Below are 23427 nucleotides of genomic sequence, written 5' to 3'. Positions count from 1 at the left end.
TAGAACTGAAGTTCCTTGTGAGCAAAAGTATCTCAACATGTGTATATCCATCACTTGCCCCTATCCTATCCCTGTAATTATGTATGGTCACTTTCCTGATTTCTTTGAACTTGGTATTGAGACTTCATGAGTACACTTATGAAATGTCATAACAGACACACATATCCTTGCTAATTCTTTTGGAGCCAAATAACAACATTACTTCAAAGCTAGACATCTTTTACAAGTATAGGAATCTTACCTAGGAAACCAAAGGCCTAAGAACCTTTGAGTCTTAGAGGGTTAATTCTGTATGATTAAATGATGGTCCCTACAGTAATCATGCACAGAATATGCATTTCCCCAACAGAATTAACAACAGATTCCACGAAACCTCTTGTATTTTGTGACATGACATTGAAATCACTTTCTAGTTTCTCATTTATATGGGCTTGCCCAGAGAGTGAGAGGTTCTAAGAGATGAATAGGAAAAAAAGTTAACATATCAAGCACAGTAACAACATAGTATGATTTCACTGTATCTAAATAATGTCCTCTCCTCTTTCCCTCCATCCCCCACCATATGCCACATGCACACTGTTCGGGGGTCTGAACTCAGAATATTGTGCTTGCTGGACGGGTACTCTACCACGTAAGCCACACCTCCAGCCCTTTTGTTGTAGTTAAATTTTTCAGATAACATCTCAAGTTTATGTCTGGCTGGCCTCAGATAGTAATCCCTCTACCCATGACTCCAATTAGCTGGAATGACAGGGGCATGCCAACATGCTTGGTTTAGTTGTTGAGAGATGCTCACCAACTTTGTTCTGGTTGACCTTGTACTATAATCCTCATAATTTCTACCTCCTATGTTGCTGAGATCACAGGCTTAAGCCACCATACTTGGCCCTCTGTTCTTTATCTAATTAAAACAAGACTTACTGAAGAAGTAAATTTTTATAGACAAGAGGCAGAAGATACCAAATAAATAGGTAAAAGTAGCAGAATTCTTCTAAAATCACCCAAAGTAAGAAGAATATAATAAAGAAATTTAAAATTAGAGCATGGATAGTTGGGAGGACATGAAATTCACTTTTATTTATCATCAACATTTACACAGATCTTACTTTATCTCCCTGACAAGTAACAGAAAATACTTATCTCCTCTCTCTTACATTATGATCCTTTGATTTAAAGACCCAGACCTCAGTTGAATAGAGCTAATGATTGTTTATTTATTTATTCATCAACAAATATATATTTAACTACAATCTATTAAATAGTCTTCTGTGCACTTGTCTGAGAGCCTAAATGCTATTTATAATGTTGCTTACTCTGTAAGAAAAGAAAGACACCAGGGATGCAATGAAATACTGGACTATAATGTGTGTAAGTCAAGGCTGCCTAGAGAGCTGTAAGTACTAAGAATAGAAGACTGTAGTTTCTGAGCTTACTGGAAAACCCACTGGTGGCCTGCAGATTACATCTTTAATAGCATTGAGCCCATTGTCAGCAAAACTATAAATAATATGCTGGATTTTGTATGTGAATATATTACATTAACACAACACAAGTGGATTCCAAATAGTACAGAGCATACCTATTATCTTTATTCCAACAATGCCTATTCATCTGTAGTTAGCCATCTAGTCTACCTACCACTCACTCTTATTACCAAAGACAGAAATTTGCCGGTTTGGTGGGTGGAATTATCATTGGCCTGAAAATCAATGGAACAAATCAAACCAACTAACCAAAAGACCCTATTCCATAGTACACAATGGTCACAAGATCTGTCATTGATTCTTTACCACTGTGTTGAATCAACTGAGCTATCCAATACTACTGATGAAATACCACAGAAACTCACCAGCACAATATCCATTTAAGTATACACAGAAGTTCTTCCTTTACCCATGGGAAGGACTTGTAAGAACAGCTGATCTCACAGATAGTAACAAACCTTGTGTATACTGTGCTTTTTATCTGTAGCCACATATCTAGGATATAGTTTAATTCACAAGTTAGGCCCAGTAAGATGTTAGCAACAATAATAAAATAGTATAATTACCACATTACTATGTAATAAAAGCCACTTAAACATAAAACAATTATTTAATTTAATGAACATTACTTGTTCATTTTTGCATTTTCTATTTAATATTTTAGGATAATGGTTGACTGTAGTTAATTAAAACCAGGGAATGCAAAGCCACACACAAGGAAGAACTATCATACTGCCATTTAAGAGATGCAGCAATGTATACCTGATTTGTTTATTTAAACCTTGCATTCCTATGTATACATCTTACTTTTGAATTAAGAAGTATCAGTTTCAAAGATGATCTGGCTTCTGGATTGCTCATGGAACTTTCATAGTATATTCAGGATCCTCAACTACACATAAGGTTAATAGACCAGGTCTGCTGAATGACCGGACTGCCTTGACTATTTCCTTATCTACCACAGACAATGGGGGAATTAATGATAATGGAGGAAATATGAGCAAGTTAAAATACTTTATTTGGACAGCTGCATTCAAGAATATGGAAAAGAATCCAGTGAAATGGGATGGCTAAAATTCCATACAAGGACTATAGTGATTCTTGATTGTCCATGACTAGTTATCCTATGATTATAGAGACGATGTGGGAAGGAGTCCGTGGAAGCCCAGACGTGACTGGGGCACCTGCACTTTCTTCATATATGTTGTTTTATGCCACCAGAATAGCTATCCAGGGCAGGTGCTGGTGTCTCACACTTGTAACCCTAGCTACTTAAGAGGCTGAGATCTGAAGATTATAAGTTGAAGCCATTCCTGGCAAGAAAATCAGTGGGACTCATAATTAACTACCAAAATGCCAGAAGTGAAGCTGTGGCTCAAGTGGTCGAGCATTAGTTTTGAGCAAAACAAGCTCAGGGACAGTGCCCAGTCCCTGAGTTTAAGCTCCAAGACCAGCACAAACAAACAAACTCTCCCTACAAAACAGCTTCCCAATTTGAATCAGGCTTTAGTAACAACTTATCATGAACATAAATGTAATATACATACATATATATGTGCATCATACAATATCCATAATATGTTCTTGAGAAATTTGAGGTGTTTTTCATGATGCTATAGTTGAGATGGTTGGGACAAGAGGAGACACATTCTTCCATGTCTTGGCCACATCATACTCTTCATAAGAGTTGATATTTTCAGTTTCTGTCACCTTTACAATCATACCTCCCATACCTTCCCAAAGAAGCCTTTGGGAAGAGTCTACGCAACATTGACCTCTTTCTCCTCAGACTTGCCTGATTGATCGTGTCGGCAGCACACAAGGAGAGGCTGGTTTATGTGGTCTGTGACTTATTTTATGTGAATTTACCTTGTTCATCCAATTAGAAAACATATCAACAAAATCATCAGACATAGTATAAGGTACTAAATAAATACACATCTACCAATCATTTATGAAGGAAAAGATAGAACATCCCAATGCTGGTGTGTAGCTGTGGGCTTGTAGGAAACATTGAAGCAAAGCCTGAAACCTAGAAAAACACTTACATTTTTTCTTTACCTAATTACTAATTTTTCCACCAATGATTATCTCATCTAGTTTCAAAAAATCCTAGAGTTGGCATGGATAAGGGGGAATGATGAAAAGGGGTGACATGGAACATGATATATTGTATTCATAAACTGCTTTGTTGAATGGCAACTCCTTTGTACAACTACTGAAAGATAATAAAATAATACAAATTTTAAAATTCTGAAATTGAGGGCAAGAAGGGGGGGGTAAGTGTCATTCTTAGAAAGTTCACCAACAAAGTAGTGGCACAGGTGAGTATCTTGAACGTTTAATCAATGAAAGGTATACAACACCTCTGTTAACCAGACACAAATCCACCATCTTCCAGTTAAATAGAAGTCTGATTTTTCATGTTTTAAAAGAGATAAAATATATCAGAAACAAGATTAAGTAAAATGATTCATTTTAAGAATCTATATCCTTGGAAGATGTAGTCTGTTTTCCTACATGTTCTTGGCTAAGCAAATTAGTACTAATCAAAGAACATTTAATGAGCACTTGCTAGCAGCCAAGAATTAAAGTGATTTTTGTCCATATAATTTTTAGTGTCCTTTGACCAGCATTCCTACTTCTGTCACACTTCAACCTATATCAATGCTCATTCTGCTATGTATTTCTAGGCAATTCTAGAAATATGTAAGAGAGATCATGTGATATTTGTCTTTTGGTGTCTGGCTTGTTTTACTTAGCATGGTCTCCCAGGTTTATCCATTTTCTTGCAAATGGTAGAAGTGCCTTCTTTTTAAAGTATAAATATGTCACTTTATGTATATAAATATATATCAGAGTGTTTTTCTCCTTTCATCTTTTGACAGCTTGGGGGTAATTGCGTGTCTTGGCTATTGTCAATAATTCTACAACAGGTATGAAAGTTCAGAGATATTGATTTTAGTCTGTTTGAATAAATACTCAGAAGTGAGATCACTGGATCATTGTAAGTTTTTTTGAGAAACTCTTTGCTTTTGTTTTTGTTTTTGGTCAGTCGTGGTGCTCGATCTCAGGCCTGGATATTGTCCCCGAGCTCTTTTGCTCAAGGCTAGCCCACTACCACTTTGAGCCATAGAGCCACTTCTGGTTTTTGGGTGATTAATTGGAGATAAGAATGTCATGGTGACCTTTCTGCTTTAGCTGGCTTTAAACCGAGATCCTCAGATCGCAGGCTCCTGAGTAGCCAGGATTACAGGTGTTAGTCACTGGAGCCCAGCTGAGAGACTTTTATATTGTTGTATTTAATGACTATACCAACAAAGTGCCTTAACTATTTATTACCACTCAATTATTTTAAAAAATCAACAAAATATTCCTTACGTTATGAGACATCAGAGCATAATAGTTATGTTTTAGTGATAATAGTAGACAATCACAATTCTTAATCATTAACAATCTTCCTATATCTTCTCTCTATAATATCCCTACCAAACTATATAATGTGGACTATATATTGCAGTTATCTTTATTTAAGTTTGGAATGACAAAGTTTTGGGCTTTAAGATCAGCTAAGCAGATCACCCTCTATTGCCTTACTTTATAATTAGTAGAAGTTTTAATATACTTAAGTGTTGTAGTAGAGGAAGAACTTATTGACAGGATTTTTGTATATGTAAATATTTATGTAATTTCAACATGAATTTATTGGAAATAACAGATGGGGAATAATGGAAAACTAATTTGAAATAGCTAAGATTTCACCATAAGCTTCATTTCTAGATTGCCGGAAAAGGACTCTTAAAGAAGACTGGAAATATAACTGTTGGTTACTATGGGTACAGATAATCTGTGCAATGGTGCAAAAAGGTATATTTGCTTATCTTAATGGGAAATGCACATGAATTTGTTTTGGTGAAGACCTATTCCCATTCCATTTTTAAATCTGAGTGACTCACAAAAAAACATAGGGTTCTAGGGTCCCTCTTTGGCTCTTACCTGGTGTTAGAGTTCAAGCTTTCCTCTCCTCTTGGAAAAGAATCCTGGATTCTTACAGTGGAGTAGTCCTTCATGTTCCTCTTCAACACCACCAGCCCTGACCCTGCAAGAGCATGGAAACACTAGTAAGATGATATCCTTTCACAAAAGGTTTTGGAGCCATTCCCTTTGGCTGAGATATTCCTAGGCTTGACAACAGAGAGGTTGTGTATTCTTAGCTAAAAACTATTTCTGGAGAATTCTACAGAATTAAAATTTGGGGATTTCATATCTTTAGAACATGAGAAAATAAATGCCTTTTAGTTATTTCTGAACTTTGCTAACCTGTTACTCTTCCTATTGCATCCAGGAGAGAAGCTTTCTTGCTATCAGCAGGGCCTAGAGAAATCTTAGGTATTTCTACACAAGTCCTGCTTCCTTCCTGCAAACACTGGTCAGGTGGCAATTCACTGTCCTTGGACTTTGTCTTTCCTTTAAGACTTCCTTCATTATTAATTGTGACTTATGAATTATAATCTGCATAGGAAATATGTCTCAAAGCCTTTGAGAAGTTCACTATTTTGAAACAACGCAAAAGCAAGTCATTTTCTCTTTTGTCAAACAGGGATCATACCATGACTTTAGGGTGATAGTTAGGAAAAATAAAAATAAAATATATATGTATGTATGTATAAGTATGTATATATATATAGATGTATATACACACACATGAAAGATAGAAAGCATGATAAATTGAGTGCTGGCACCCAGTCCCACTATTCACACAGTCCAACCTGGTTAGGAATCTCTTGTCAGTCACTAAGAATTAGCACATGGTATTAAGATTCAAAGAAATCACTTTCTAAGCAATGCCTTGGAAGTTAAATGCTTCTTATTCACTCTCTAAGAAGTTGCCTTATCTACTTGTCCAAACATGATGGCTAGATGATTGGAAGTGTAGAGAATGAACAGTTACCAAGGTGATGGATAAAAACAAAATGCTGTCATCACTCCTACTCCTTGTCCCCAGGCCCACCCAAGTGGAGAAAGAAGACACCATTTTTTTCCTCTTGAATCTCAACTTAAGTGTCATTTCTGTACTTAGACCAGGTGGAAGGAGAGTTTATGTGAGACAAACCTTGAAACTCTTATATCCCTTCATTTGGAACAACAACAGACAGGAAGAGCCATAAAAACAAACACCCTTAGAATCCTTTTCTTTTGATGTACTTCTTTTCTGAACCGTTCTAATCCATAAAAATAATCAATGGAGCCAAAAGACACTTCTGGAAGAAGAAGGACATCCTTTGCATAAGTTATGTGTCAGCTTAAATCAGGGGTTATCACACAGGTGTGCTTAGAGCCACATTTGGAATGAGAGTACTCCTTCCCTGTAACGTTTCATAGCCTTTACCCATGGCGGCTTCGTGGATTTTCAGGATGGATGCAGCTTTCTTATTTCATAATTACCTTTTTCCCTGAGGGGAATGGCCAGGGAAGAGAATATGTGAACTAAAACCAGGAAGACTGGTGATGATACCAAACATCAGTCTTTAGAATCAAGCTGCTTTAGTACTTGTGATAGAAATGGAGTTCAGGAATGTAACAGACAACATGCCCAGACTCGGCTTATGAACAGCAGAGTTTTCAGGAGTCTCTGCTTTTTTCAAAGCTGAATTGTCCAGCAACCATTTATCAGCTATTTTACAAAGGGATGGGTCTGGGGAGGCAAGGATAAGTGGGCAAGGTGAGTGCTTATGGAAATCTAGGCAAATCTTTACCAAAGCTTGGAATCTGCTATTTTGTCATTGTTAACAAAGACTCTCCCCTGAAATCACAGGAATAACTTGAGGCATTTGGGGGGCTTTCATATGGTGGAAATGTAGTCGTGAATGGGGGAATTGGAAAGAGCAGAGTGCTTGGTGGCTTGGTGCTAAGAGTCTGATGGTTAGGGATGGATGGATGGATGGATGGATGGATGGATGGATGGATGGATGGACTCAAAAGATCAAGAGATCCATCCCATCATTCTAATGACCTACCAGAAAAAAATATAAAAGGCTTTTCTCTACCAAGTTTCAAAATAGCCCAGAAGTTGCAACATTCGGTTACCCTTACCCTCAATTTTAATGCTGTTTCAAAAACATCTATGGAAAAGTAGACAACATAGAGAAATACAAAATCCCTCTTCAAGATACACAGCTGAAGGTCACTGATTTTACTCTAACATGGTTTGATCATTTTGTTAATATATATTCAATCAATCCTTATACATACATATAAAATATAGATATATAGTCATTCTACATATAATGTTTACATGACCAAAACCTCATGAAAATTGTAGCTGTAAAAAATATGGCAAGAACCAGCATGCAAAGGTAGAGACAGCTGAGATAACCCAATAAAACATGTGGTCACTGGGATAAAGATAGTGGGTGATGTTGTTGCTTAAAACAGGAGACAAGAAAAGCAAAAGTCACCTGTAGCATTGAAAATATGCTTGAAACAGTCATGAGAACAGGAATACAGAGACTTGTGAGTAGCCTTTGTGGACTGGTTGCCAGACTGTTTCATTTACTTATAATTTCTTGAACATATGGTCCCTGAGCCCTGCTTTACAGAAGAAAAAAAGGTCATGTAAAACATCTACTTTATCCTATCTAAGTGCTTCAGGACAAGAGAGCCCCTAGCAGTACCTCATTGCTATTTAGGTAAGCCAAGCTTGGAAGTGAGCTGATAGATTCATTAAGATAGTTAGATTTCAGTTTTCTGAATTTGGAATTCTCCTCCCTAAGGGTCATTTCTTTAAGGAAAAATTTCTTTCCTAAAGAAGTATGAAGGTTTGTCTGTTTATGTCCCAGGACCAAAAGATAAAACAAAACAATTCTATGAAATGTGATAAACCTATAATCTACTTAAATCATTTCTTTTTCCATTTTCTTTCATGCCCTCTTTCTAATTTCATTTTTATCATCCTGCTTTCCTTTAGGTATGACTCTAGTGTAACAGAACTTCAAAAACAGCACGGAACTTCAAGAAACAACTGTAAAACAGTTTTCTGGGAGAAAGGATTCACTAGGGAACATTTTTCCCAGAGTCCATGTTCAAATTGGACACTCTACTCTCCTCTATTACAGGTAAGTCTTGGGTAAGGCCTCCTGCACTACCTGGGGAAGGTAATTCTAAAATCTTAGGCATTAGAAACTATGATGGTGAGGTAGCAGGCTGAGAATTACAGAGTGGGGGGTTAGAAAGTTCCTGTCCAATAACCTGTCCAAGTCTCTCAAGCAGAAAGGTAGAAAGACAATAGATCCTCATACCCTAAGTCCAACCCCACTCCTGGCTCCAAACCAGGTTGCAATCTAACCTCTCCAAACCAGAGAACAGGTTGCAGTCACTAGAACTTCTAGAACTTCTCTTCATGGTCTGAAAAGAAATGATAAGGTTCCTTTGGAGTTTATGTTACTGTAGGTAACATGATAATTCACATACATGCAAAATTAGTCACCGGCCGGGCAAAATTTGTAAGGTCTTTTTCATGAATATCTGTCTGTGTACTCATATAGTATTTTTTTGGGGGGGGGGCTGGTCGTGGGGCCTGAACTCTGGGCCTGGGCGCTGTACCTCAAGCTTTTCAGCTCAAGGCTAGCACTCTACCACTTGAGCCACAGCGCCACTTCTGGCTTTTTTCTTTTTGCTTATGTGGTGCTGAGGAATCGAACCCAGGGCCTCATGCTTATAAGGCAAGCGCTCTACCACTGAGCCACCTTCCCAGCCCTCATATAGATTTTCATTTAGCCCTCTAAGGCATGTAGTATTATCAACTTCCTCAAGCAATATGAAGCACCTTAAGAAGCTACTGGATTGAAGTATCCAATCCAGAATCCGTTCTGAACCACCAATCGCTAACAAGGTTAAGTTATGAATTTTACTTCAGAAAAATTTTAAAAGCCAAAGAAAGATGGACCACAATTGAAAAGGGCTAGAAGATAAGGAGGACTACCCTTTTGGTGATTCTGCATTGCTCTGAGACCTCATAAGGTAGCAAGTTACCTCTCTCTCTTTCCTTCTCTTTCTCTTTCCTCTCTCTGTTTCTCTCTGTCTCTCTGTATTCCTCTCTCTCTCTCTCTCTCTCTCTCTCTCCCCTGTGGGAGTGAGCATTCCTGGGTCATGATGAAGTTGGGGCCTGGACTCTGTCCCTGAGCTTTCCTTGCTCAAGTCTAGAGTTCTGCCAGCTGAGCCATAGTCCCAGGTCTGGCTTTTTGATAGTTAATTGGAGAGAAAAGTCTCAAAGTGTTTCTTACTCAGGCTTGGCTTTGAATCGTGAATTTCAGATCTCACCTTCCTGAGTACCTAGGATTATAGGCATGAGCCACTGGGTTCTGACAATGTCTGTCTTTTTAAATCACAGCATACTAGGGAAATAGCTGTGGTCACAATTCAAGACTTCTGATTCTCACCACATGTATTAAGGAAGGAGAAATTGGCAGGAACAAGAACATCTAACGAGCTCAATAAAGAGATAATTACCTGAGGGGAGTAGACTGGGGATACTTTTCATCTGTTCTGAATTCATGAAGAATTTTATCTAAAATGTGTGTTAACCTCAAATCAGTAAGTTTCCTATTTTGTGAAGTGAACTTCTTAAATGCCTTTTGAAAACCATTTCTCTCAGAGGATTTCTAGATATTATCAAAGCTTTTAAACCTACACAGCAAAGCAACCTCTTTTAAGAGGATGTGTCTTTGGAGCACCTTTTGACTAGAATTAGCTCTCCAGATTCAGATTTGCACATCAGTTGGCTTCCCAGCTTTAGGACCGATGAACATTCTGTGGGCTCTGCTGCCACCGTCTGACAACTCATGTCAACAACAGCTGATTCATGGTTTTGGAACCAGATCAAGGGATCTTCTGGGTGAGTGGGAAAGGCTTGATTTTAGTGGAAACTGAGGAGCAATATGGGAAAAGAAGAAAATATTCTATTGTTTGAAAAGTGAAATATTCTAAAAAGAAAAATAGCTATGCTGGAGCTTGGAAATTGAAATTTGTACTTACTCTTTCAATCCTATGAAATTATATCATGAAGTGGACATAAAGGCAAAACTCTTTCCCCCCCCTCCCCTCCACCCAAATCTTTCCATCCCTATATTAGAACAACTTCTTTATTTAAAATATTTGTAGTAAAACCACACTCAGATATAAAAAGAATGAATGTTTGTTTTCATAAGGCATTCTTGTTTTATAAAATGATTGATGGTAGTGCATATGTGTGTGTGTGTGTGTGTGTGTGTGTGTGTGTGTGTGTGTGGTGTGTGTGTTGCAGAAAACTTTATTACATTTCATGTGGTGCAGTATGGGTAGTGAAATATTTATATGTTTATAGTATATTGTTTTGTTTTGAAACTTATTGACCCCACCTTTAATAGTTCTCCTTCTACTTATTCAGCCTTATCTGTTGCCTCAAGATAAATGCACTTTGTGTGTGTGTGTGTGTGTGTGTGTGTGTGTGTGTGTGTGTGTGTGTGCATACACATGCATACACATGAATTAACATGAACATGCTATTACTGGGGTGTGAACTCAGGACCTTACACTCTCACTTGGCTTTTAAGTTCAAGGCTGGTTCTCTACCACTTGAGCCACAGCTCCACTTCTGGCATTTTTGCTGGTTAACTGGAGATAAGAGGCTTATGGATTTGACTATCCAAGCTGTAAACCTTGATTCTCAGATTTTAGTCTTATGAGTAGATAAGATTACAGGCATAAGACACCAACACTTAGCTGAACATACATTTTATTCAAAGTTAAAGGCAAGTTTAATTTTGAACTCCAAAGAGAGTCTTAAAACACGTTTAAGAAACCATAGTTTTAGACTCAGGCATTTTACTGAAAAATCTATGAAAATTTCTGGAAATGACATTGGAAAAGATTCTTGGCACATCTGAAATTCTCCTAGACATTAAGATAAAATGACAAATTTGGAGAAAAATCAAGATAGTTGCTATGTTCTTGATGAGGCCAAGTGTATCTCCTGAAGATGCACATGTTCTAATCTTGGTTTCCCATGTGAAAATGTCAAGAAAACTCCAAATTAAACAACCTGAAAAGGCCACTTCTGCTGGGCACAGATAGCTCATTGCCTATAATCTTAGCTACTCAACAGGCTGAGAGCTGAGGATTGTGGTTTGAAGCCAGCTCAGGCAAGAAAAATGTAAGAGATTCTTATCTCCAAGTAACTACAAAATGCAGTAAGTGGAGCTGTGGCTCAACTGGTGGAGCACTAGCTTTGAGCACAGAAGCTCAGGGATAGTACCCAGGTTCAGAGATTAAGCCTCAATATGCACGCGCGCACACACACACACACACACACACACACACACACACATCTTCCAAAGGGCCCTAATTTAATTTGATAGTAGTGTGGAACAATGTATGCCCCAGAGAATCTACTGGTAGGTGAATAGGTCACTGGGAAATTACCCTTGGAGGAAGTTACCATTTTTCTCACAAGACCTTAGTCAGTTCTTATGAGAATCAGTTGTTCAACTGATGTAGCCTGGCCTTCAAATCTTCAGCTTCCTTTTTTACCATCTGATCTCTTCTGCACATGATTCTGCCATTAAGATGTCATCTGCCACAAGGCCCATATCAGAGTGCCTAACAGAGGGTGTTACCTAATACTAGGCTTCCAGACCCCAAAATGTGAGCTATCCCCAAAGACATGATTTCTTTATATAGTACCCAGCAACTGGCATTTTGTTAAATAAATCAAGACAATAGGTTTCAGATAGATCTATTCTTATGTGCATGGAAAGGTGGCATAAGAAGCCCCATGGACTTGCTCCTTAGTGCAACATCCATAACTAATGAAAATTCTTCAAATGTACATCCAATCCAACTATCTAGAAACTGTATTATGGGCATACATCCAATTAATTAAACTTTATTCAAGACATAGTATCAGATCTTAGCACAAACAGCATGGGTCTATGGCCCTTATCAGCTACAAATCTTTTCCTTTTCTTAATCACAACTAAATGGAACTGAAGTTGCATTCTGGACATATGTGCTCTCTTGAGAGCTCTCTCCCTTTGATTATGGTATGTTCCCGGGAAGGGTAGGGCATCAGCACTTTTCATTTCTTCCAGTTGTGTACATCTGGGACCATGGAGGTCTCCTCATTACACAGCCCTGAGTCACAGGCAAGGCTCTGTCCAAGCATCATAAGAGAAAAATCAATGAGCCACTGGTCATCCTCACTCAGCTTGCTGCTGAGGCTAAGAGGCCACAGTGAGAGAAGCAAACAAGGCTTCATGCCACCACCATGACAGATTCCTCATCGTAAAGCCACTTCAAGAGAAGCAGACCACTGTGACATCTTTAAGAAGCCTTGCCTCTTCTCATGGACAATCTCTGAGCCTTTCCTCCAGAGCTAAGAGGAGGGGTAATGATATTATGATGCTGTCATACATAAATGAAAAGTCATTAAAGAAACCCATTATTTTACACAATTAATATAGGCTTTTAAAGATGAAAGATCCAGAAGCATCACTCAAGAGAACAGACTTTTACTTGAAACAGAATGTAGAGAAGTTCAAGAATGTTCTTGACAGAAACAATGATTTGGCTGGTAACCAATTAAGTGGAAGCTGGCTGTTGGGTGAGAGCAACGGGTGAGTGCAGGAAATGAAAGGCAGTAGGTAATTTCTCAGAGCCAGCCCAAACTTTAAAGACCATTGCTTCAAAACCATTGCTGCAAAGGGACTGAAATTTAAATGAAAATTAGCGTGAAACAGTCTGTGCCCCTGAATACTGTCAAAACCGATAAAAAATAATCAACAGCTAATTAATGGAGAGAGCCTAAGAGCTGAGTGTTATATGAACAGAGGCAAGGAGTTTCAGAAGAGCCTGTTAAAAAGAGCTTTGCCAAACCTACTGTCACCTCAGTGTCTGCCTGAAGAACAACTCTCTGAGGACCAACATCATAGGTTTTACACTGCTGAGAAATAGCCATCAATGAAATATTTCAACCAAGTCACCAACAAACTAATCAGTTATCGCCAACAACAACCCCTTGTGTCCAAAGTTGCTACAATATATAACCTAAAATGTCCAGTTTCCAACAACAGCAAATGTCTTATGTAAAGACATAAGAAAGTATGACCCACTCACACACAGAGGAAGACAGGCAAAGAAGTATTTGTGCAAGAGTGCAGGTGTCAGACTTAGCACATTGTGCAGACAAGTGTTATCAATTACGTTCAAGGAACAAAAGGGAACCATGATTAAGGAAACAGAGAAACATGCAAAGACAATGTCTCTTCAATGAGGCAGTATCAATGAACAGATAGGTGCTATAAAAAGGACCGATGAAAATTCTGTTGGTGAAAAGTTCATTATTCACTGGATTGAACAGTGTCTGACAAAGTGTTGAACTGCTCAGAAGCTAAGCACATGACTGCTGTCAGCTGAACTGTGTCCTCTACAAGGTTCATACATGGAACCCCTTACTCCCAGGGCCCTGTGACTGTGTTTATAGAATGGGCATTTACAGAATTAAAGCTAAATGAGATCACAGAGGAGAGGACACTGACCCAATGGGACACATAAAAAGAGAAAGAGACAGGCAAACACATTCTCCTTTCTCCATGAGAGCACAGTCTGAGCTCATGGCCTTCTACAAGCCAAGAAGAAGACTATCACCAGGAGCTTTGATCCTGGACTCCTCCACCCTAGATCTGTGAAAAAATAATTTAGGTTGCTTAAAACCATTTAGTAACTGGTATTTGATATGTCAGCTTACCAGGAACAGTGATATTTTGTGAATGTTAATGATATCATATGTCATTATAGTTGTAATTAGTAGACATTTTAGATTATATATATTTTAGATTATATGTGTGTATATATGTGAATATATTAACAACTCTGGACATAAGCACCCTGGGTCCTAGATGAACTCTAATGACTGTTGTCTTTATAAGTAGAAGGAAATACACAAAAGTGTAGTATAGACACAGGAAAGATGTCTACCTAGAGATTGAGGAACAGATTGGAGTTATGCTTCTGGGAGAATGTTTCAAGACTCCAGAAGCTAGAAGAAAGATATTCCCTTAGAGGCTTCACACATACAGCAACCACCTTCATTTGGATTTATAGCTTCTAGAACTGTAAGTAAATATCATTCTGTTGTTTTAAGTCTCCAAGTTTTACTATTTTGTTATGACAGCCATAAGAAGCTATCTAAGGAACGTGTGGCAGGCATATGGTACTTGCCTACAGGCTGCTGGAATTTGTTGACTCATGGCCCCTTCCTCCATTTCAAAGACATGGCTTCCCCCCCTCTGAATCTGTTTCCCTCTGTTCTCACCACAATCTTTTTTTCTTTTTATTGTGTATTTAAATATTTCAGCTTGTAACAAGAACCCTTATTACTTTACTTAGGATTCACCTGCAAACCCAAAATAAGATTTCCATGTCAAAAGGCTTAATTTCACCACATTTGTAAGGTTCCTCTTACTGTATGAGACACCATCCACTGATTCCAGGAGTTAGAACATGATAACCCAAGAGCCAGTTTCCCATATCACATCACTAGAATGAGCTTCAAGTAGGAAAATGTCAAGAGGTCCAGAAATAGAACTTCAAGATAAGAATATTGAAATTGAAGAAGAAATCCTGAAATCAGTAAAAGGAAGAGAAAATGTGATTTAGAAATGAAATCGAGTATGCCTTACAACTCACTTCTCACCAGTGAGAACAAAAGGAAAGACTAAGGGAGAAGAAATTATCCACCAAAAGTTCTATACCCAGCATAACTATCTTTCAACACTCAAGGCAAACACTAGGAAAGACAGTAAAAGAAAAACTTCAGAAATTATTGCTCAATAAGACAGACAACAAGTACAAAATCTGTCAATCATTAGAGCTCAGAAAATTAAGCAACATAGAATATATACTCAAGAAACATAGAAGCACTTAGTAAAAACAATCAGCAAGATCCTGAGCTTCCCAGCTCATCAGTAGCTTGATTTTATTTTTATAAAAAGGTCCATAATCTTGGCACCAGAGAGGTAGAACACAACTCTGCTTCTTTTAAAGCCTCATTTCTGAAGAAGAGTCTTTATGTATCTTGCCTACTGGTTCCATGGAAAAACACACTTGAACGGTTCTTCACTTTTTCAGCTGCACTTGAACTTACCTAGTGATAAAATTCTCTCTCCAAGAAGCATTACCTTAAATTTTATCAATACAGGTGCCTGAATCAAGAGACTAACAGGAAAGCAACAGTCTCAACAGAACTTTAACGGGGAAACTGAAGAATGCAGTGTCCTGGAAAGAGCAGTGCACATGTAAGGCTTGCTCAGGGCCTGAGGTTGAGAAGGAAGACAAATGCAGTATATGCCAGCCATGCGGCACATAGGTTCTTCCCAAAGTAAAGAGAATAGAGCAAGAGCTCTCCAGCATGCATTTCCAGCATTAACAAAACAAAATGAAGTGTCCTTAAGAACTTTGAAAAGCTCCAGAATCTAAATTACAATGTACATGTCTGGTACTTAATTAATATAGACAACCGGGTGCCTGCTATAAAAGGCCTTAGAAGGCACTGAACTGTCACCTGTAACTGGCCTTGAGTTTCTGTGTAAATGATGAATGAAAGTTAAAGCAAAGTTTTCCACTGTCTAGCTGAATAATTGGAGGTAAATAGAGAATGCAAATAGAGAACTCCTTGACAACCACAAGTAGTTTTATTAGGCTTAATGCTTATTTGGTTTGACAAAATCTCTGTCTAATTATAAGATGACCACTGACTAGCATATACAATGGCCAAAATCACAGAAATACAGATAGGACATAATTTGTTTAGAAAAGTTACTAAGAAAATGAGGGTAACTCTAAGTATTCATAACAAAAAATCACCAGAGAAGGAGATATGAGAGTCCAATTTTGTACTTGCCTTAATGTAATATTTGTAATGTATAGTTATCAACAAAATACTGAGACATGGAAAGAAAGTAACAATTCTAATCAATCCAGAATTGTAAAGGGCTCCTAACAAATATCTTCCCCGAGTTTGGAGTTTGGAGAAGATGGCAGAAGATAACAGGGAACCAACTAAGCTCTTCCCAAAGAAAAAATGTCTTAGGGACTGACCAGGCTTTCTGCATCTAGAGCATCTAAAGTACCTGCATAAGAAGAGAGAATTAAGTCCTGCCAGAGGCCGTTTTGGTGGGAGTGACATCGGTAATGCTAGCAGCAGCAGCTGAGGCAGAACTTGCAAGCTTCCTTCAGTGAGAAGTTAAAGACCAAGAACAAGAGCCCACAGCTCAGCTGACCACATTGAGACACAGAGTCCACTCACCACCTCAGAGGCAGTCCACAATGCCAAAGGAAAGCATGAATACCTCACAAAAGACATTCCCTTCCCTCACAGAGAACAGTGTCTCGAAGGAAATCCCTCCCCTTACCCAAGAATACCACCATTTTTGAAAGTGGAAAAGAGCCTGCTGGAGCACCTGGCTGGAAACACTTGCAGGAGAAGTGGCGCCATTTTTCAAAAGGACAAAGAAACCTAATAACCTTGAACCACTGGCAGAAAACAAAAAGCCTGGCCAGGGGAGGGGAGTCACACTCTTCTCTTCAGGAGCAAGCAAGGTGGATTGCAGCTCAGCCAAGGCTAGTCAGGCATCTTGGAATCAGAAAACCAATAGTCTCTAAGATCTCACTGAAAAATAAAATGGACAAGTCACAAAAGCTGACAGTGATTTCAGACTGTGCTAAGAGAAAGGTTGCACACAGCTCCACCAGCCTCCTGCCTTCCTGAAGGCCACTGATTCCAGATATGCTGCAATATGGCTCACTCCAAGTGCACTTGAGTGAGGAATCTAGGTAACAGCCACACCCTGTATCAACAGGGTATCTGAATCTGAAAGCTGACCACTACAAAGAAATCAGACTCCACTAAGAGACTAATAGCAACATCAGGAGACACAAGGTCCCCCAAACAAGTTGGAAAACCACTTTATTTTTATAATTTTTCTTACGTCTAGGGTTTTTTTTCTTTATTCATTACTATTCTGTTTATTCTTAGATATATAGTCTACAGTGATTACTAGACCTTTTTCTTAGTTGTGTGCATACTTAATTCTAGATATTGTTTTGATTTCTCAATGTTACATTTCTCTATTTTTCTTGGAATTTAGAATTTATTATTATGCACATATATTTTTCTCAAGTTTTTAATTTACTTTTTAAATTTTAGGTCTTATTTTTCTACCTTCAGTTCTTGTCCTTTCTTTCATTCCTCTATTCTTATTTGCTCTTCCCTCTATTTTTATTATATCTCTTTTTGAAAAAAGATTATTATAAGGTTTATTAGAGGAGCCATATTTCCCCCAGGAGGGAGCACATGGTCTCCTTCACCATCCAGGTAGCAGGAGGTCTGGAGGATAGGAAGTGAGGTAGATGGGAGTTCAGGTGGGTCTGGGTGAAGAGAGGGAGTGGCCAGCTGTATTAATATTCCTTTTTTCTTTCCATATATATTTTTATTGTAAAAGTACTATACAGAGGTGTTACAGTTACATGAATAAGGTAATGAGTACATTTCCTATTGAACATTGTTACCTCCTCCTTTGATTTTGCCCTCCCCACCTTCTCCCTCCCCCCACATGAAATTGTAAAGTTCATTTTCAACATAATATTTGTACATCTAATTGTTATAATGGTTCAACCTGTATCCTTATTTATTATTTTGTTATATTCCTTCTCCTCTCGGAATTATAAAAATGTATATACAAGATGTAGGACATCAAAATCAGATACAGTGAAAACAGTGGTTATATTGTGGGGGAAGAACATACAAAAGAAACAAGCAAATTACATAGTGAATTATAAGTTTGTTAAAAACACTAGAAAGAAAGAAAAAACCACTTGTGTCCCTGTCTTGGGGTTCATTTCACTTAACATCATCTTACATGGTCATATGTACATAGCTTTTGACCATTTTTGCTTGTCCTAGACATATACTAGTTATTGAAAATAAGGGAAACCATGGGACCTATGTTTCTTTGGGCCTGGCTTACTTCACTTAATATATCTTCAAGTCTATCCATTTCCTAACAAATAGGACAATGTCATTCTTTCTGATGGAGCCATTGAATCCCATACACACACACACACACACACACACACACACACACACACACACACATATATGGAATTCTATGTACATATACATATATATGGAACTTTATGCCTCTCTCCCTTTCTATATATATACACATACATACCACGTTTTCTTGATCCATTCATCTATCTGGGTTGGTTTCATATCTTGGCTATGGTGAATAATGCTGTGATAAACATGGCTGTGCTGGTAGCTTTGGTATGACCTTGTTTGTGATCGTTTGCGTAATTGCCCAAAAGTGGGATTGCTGGGTCATAGGGAGCTCTATGTGGAGTCTTTTGAGGAACCTCCATACTGCTTTCCAAAGTGGTTGAACAAGTTTATACTCCCACCAACAATGCAATAGGGTTCCCCCTTTGGCCACATCCCCTCTAGCATCTGTTGTTACTAGATTTCTTTTCCTTTTTCTTTTCTTTTTTTTTTTTTGCCAGTCGTAGGGCCTGAACTCTGGGCCTGGGAACTGACCCTCAGTTCTTCAGCTCAAGGCTAGCACTCTACCACTTGAGCCACAGTGCCACTTCTGGCTTTTTCTGCTTATGTGGTGCTGAAGAATCGAACCCGGGGCTTCATGCCTTCAAGGCAAGAGCTCTACCACTGAGCCACTTTCCCAGCCCTGTTACTAGATTTCTTGATTATAGCCATTCTAAATGGGGCGAGGTGGAATCTCAATGTTGTCTTGATTTGCATTTTTTTATGGCTAGAGAAGTTGAGCATTTCTTCATGTGTCTAATGGTCATTCTTATTTCCTTTTCAGAGAAATCTCTAAGTCTTTAACCCACTTATTAATCAGGTGGTTGTTTCTTTGAGGATTTGTTGTTGGGGGATTTAATTTTTTGAATTCTAAGCATAATTGAGATATGAGACCCTTGTCCATTTTATGGTTAGTGAAGATCTTCTCCCAGTCTGTGGGCTTTCTATTGATCTTGCTAGCTATGTCTTTGCCATGCAGTAGCTCTGCAATTTTCAGGCAATACCATTTGTCCAACCTTTCTTTGATTTGTTGTGTTTCTGGGTCTTTATTAAGATAATTTCAGCCTGTGCTAAAGCGCCTTTGGAATATCATGAGCGTGATGACACCAACTAAAGATTAATATTTCTTTAAATTTCACTTTAAATTGTTTTCCTTTATTTTTGCTTTCTCTCCTCATTTTCTGTAGTCCACTTATCCCTAGTTGTTTGTCTGTGAATTAGACTATGTGTTTCTATTTTGACTCTGTCCAATTGGCTTATTCTGTTATACTCACCCTGCTCAGAATGTTTTATTGCTAACAATAGATTTGATCACTGGCTACAAGTATTTGTAATCTCTGTTCCTGTACCACAGTACACCTCTCCAAACAAAAAAGAAGAGTTAGATAGATCCAATGCCTATCTATGATTTTGAACTTCTAACGTCTGTGCAATTATTCGATTCTGGGTTGGCTTTTGACTTTAAATTGTGTCTTATTGTGATATTAAATGTGCTTTTGTTTCAAAATGGGCAGAACAAATCATAGAAACACAAGAAAAATGGCAAGTTAAGGAACCTCAACTCCCACACAAAATAACCATGCAATGGAACAATTGCTGAAAGATCGAACAGATCTCAAAATGCTGTAAAGACACTGTTGATAAATAAATTGAATGAAAAGGTAAAGCCTGATTATTAGAGGAATTATGGAATCAACAAACAAAAGCTAAATGAATTTCAAGAGAAGGAAAGAGAGTGAAAAAATGGTCATCCATATAAAGGATATGAGACACAACACGGAAAATCAAATCAAGGAGACCCATAGAAGAGCTAAAACAAAGTTTCAATGGAGAGATTGAAATCATCAAACATGATCAATTAGAAAGCAAGGAAATTTTTTTTAAAAGTAAGAAGTATTGACAGCTGATTAGAAGATATAGAAGACAGAGTCTTTGGAATCAAAGACAGATTAGATACTATAGAGAAAAGACAGAGAACTATTCAGAACAAATGAACCCCAAGATAAGTATTCAAATGTTTTTTCTCTCTTGTGATTGTTTCTAACATATTTATAAGATGATTTCTTTGTTGCTTTGTATGCCCCTCCCCCACCATATAACCCCTGCTTTCATTGCATATGATGTTGGTATAATTTGTGGAGGGGAAGGGAAAAAACAAATCATTTAAATAAGGATACAGGTGGACCCATTGCAACAATGAGATGTACAAGTCATTATGTCAAAAAATGAACTATACAACTTTGGTGGGGATGGGAGGGTGGGGGAGTGGGAGATGGGAAGGGTTGGGTAGGGGAAACAAAGGAGGAGGCAACAATGCTTGATAAGAAATGTACTCATTACCTTGCCCATGTAATTGTAACCCCTCTGTATGGTATTTTCACAATTAAAAAAACAAAAACAAAACAAAACAAAAAAGATAAGGGCCACAGGGACTCAAAAGAAGACCAAATTTAAGATATAGGTACTCAGCCAACTAATTGGGAAAAATATTTACCAGCAAAATATCAGACAAGGGTCTAATATCCATTATATACAGGGAACTCAGGAAACTAATCCCTCACAGATCTAACTAACCAATCATGAAGTGGGCAAGGGAACTAAAGAGAGACTTCTCAGAAAAAGATGTCAAAGAAACACATGAGGAAATGTTCATCATCCCTGGCTGTAAAGGAAATGAAAATAAAAACAACACTGAGATACCACCTTACCCCAGTCAGAATGGCCCACATCTTAAAGTCAGCCAACAACAAATGCTGGAGGGGATGCAGAGAAAGAGGAACCCTCCTGCATTGCTGGTGGGAATGTATACTAATACAACCACTTTGGCAAACAGTCTGGAGATACCTCAGAAAACTAAATATAGACCTCTCCTATGACCCAGCCATACAACTCCTAGGCATCTACCCTGAGCATCAGGAACCTGTATACAAAGACACATGCACCTCCATGTTTATTTCAGCACTGTTCCCAATAGCCAAGATTTGGAAATAACCCAGATGCCTCACTACTGATGAGTGGATCCAAAAATTGTGGTATACAAATTTGTATATATACAAATATATACAATGGAATATTATGCAGCCATTAGAAAGGACAAAATAATGGTATTTGCAGGGAAATGGATGGAACTAGAGCAAATTATTTTGAGCGAAGTAAGCCAAGAACAGAGAGACAAATGGCACATGGTCTCCCTGATATGTGGATGTTAAAGCCAAAATACAAGAAGATATGGCAAAGTAACAGGACTCAAGAAACAAAGGAGAGCCACTCATTTTGTCATATATTGCTAAATGACTCCATGTTCTAGACCATATATATGGTAGATATATGCACGCAACAGAGGGAAGCCAGAAGGAGGAAAAGAATAAGTGGAAACAGCCTGCACTAAACAAAAGGAAAGAAATGTAAACATCACCTGATATGGAAAAAATAACTTGTATTGTCAAAGCTCATAGAATTCACAAACTGTATAGACCATGATAATGACAATTTGCCTTGTGAAAGTTAAAATGTGTTTGTGACTCTAACTATCACTATTTGACAATACTGTGAAATATATGAAATTTATGTAATCTCCTAATCTCAAAGAAAAAAAGTGAGAGAGAAAACCTGGCCAAAAAAGAGAGAATATACCCAAATAAACAAACAAACAAACAAAAAACAACAAAATAGTGAGAATAGGAACATCATAACAGAAACAAGCAAGAGCTAGAACATTATAAGGGAATACTTTGCAATTTTTTTTGGGGGGGGCCGGTTGTGGGGCCTGAACTCTGGGCCTGGGTGCTGTCCCTCAGCTCTTCAGCTCAAGGCTAGTGCTATACCACTTGAGCCACAATGCTACTTCTGGCTTTTTTCTTTTTGCTTATGTGGTGCTGAGGAATCAAACCGAGTGCCTCAGGCATGCAAGGCAAGTGCTCTACCACTGAGCCACCTTCCCAGCCCCTACTTTGCAAATTTTTATGCTAACAAATTGTGGGATCTGGAAGAAATGAAGAATTCCTAGCAAACATAAGATATACTCAAAGTAATCCATAAGATTTAAATGAACTAAATAGATACATAACAAGTAATAGAATAGAAATGTCAATAAAAGACCTACCATTGAAGAAAAGCCCAAGACCCGATGAATTCACAGATGAATTTTATAAGGCCTTCAAAGAAGAATTTGCTCCAATACTCCTCAACTTCCTCAATGAAATTGAAAGTGAAAGATCACTGTCAAACCCCTTCTATGAAGCCAGCATAACCCTCATCCCAAAACCAGACAGGGACTCCTCAAAGAAAGAGAATTATAGAACCATCACTTTGATGAACATTGATGTAAAATGTCTCAAAATTCTAGCCAACCAAATTCAGCAACTCACCAAAAAAATTATACACTATGTTAAAATGGGATTCATTTCAGGGATGCAAAATTGTTTCACATCAACAGGAGCAATGACAAGAACCACGTGATCATTTCAATGAATTCAGCAAAAGCATTTGACAATATCCAATACCCCTTTAAGAGCTCTGGAGAAAATAACAAATCCATAGAACATTCCTCAATATAATAAAGGCTCTGTATGACAAACCTACAGCTAGCATTATACTCATTGGTGAAAAGTCAAAAACATATCATCTAGATCAGGAAACAAGACAAAGATGTCTGCTCTCTCCACTCTTCTTTAATATAGTATTGGAATACCTAGCAAGAGCAATAAGGCAGGAGATAAATATAAAAGGGGATTCAAATAGGGAAAGAACAAGTAAAACTCTCCCTCTTTGCAGATGACATAATCCTATATTTGAAGAACTCCATAGATT

At 38.0% G+C, this 23427-nt stretch overlaps 1 protein-coding gene across 1 annotated transcript in view; it reads right to left on the bottom strand.

The window, feature by feature from the left end:
- The window catches only part of Kcnu1 (potassium channel, subfamily U, member 1), a 171084-nt gene that overhangs the window by 66260 nt on the left and 81397 nt on the right, over nt 1-23427 (bottom strand). Inside the window, exon 17 of the mRNA XM_013024211.1 lies at nt 5481-5583. Within this exon, the coding sequence (XP_012879665.1) occupies nt 5481-5583 (103 nt within the window). The remainder of the gene's footprint in view (nt 1-5480; nt 5584-23427) is intronic.

Source organism: Dipodomys ordii, unplaced genomic scaffold, assembly GCF_000151885.1.
Source record: "Dipodomys ordii isolate 6190 unplaced genomic scaffold, Dord_2.0 Scaffold4, whole genome shotgun sequence".
NCBI lineage: Eukaryota > Metazoa > Chordata > Mammalia > Rodentia > Heteromyidae > Dipodomys > Dipodomys ordii.
The sequence above is the reverse complement of the archived record's forward strand: the minus strand, read 5'-3'. Positions and strand labels throughout refer to the sequence as shown.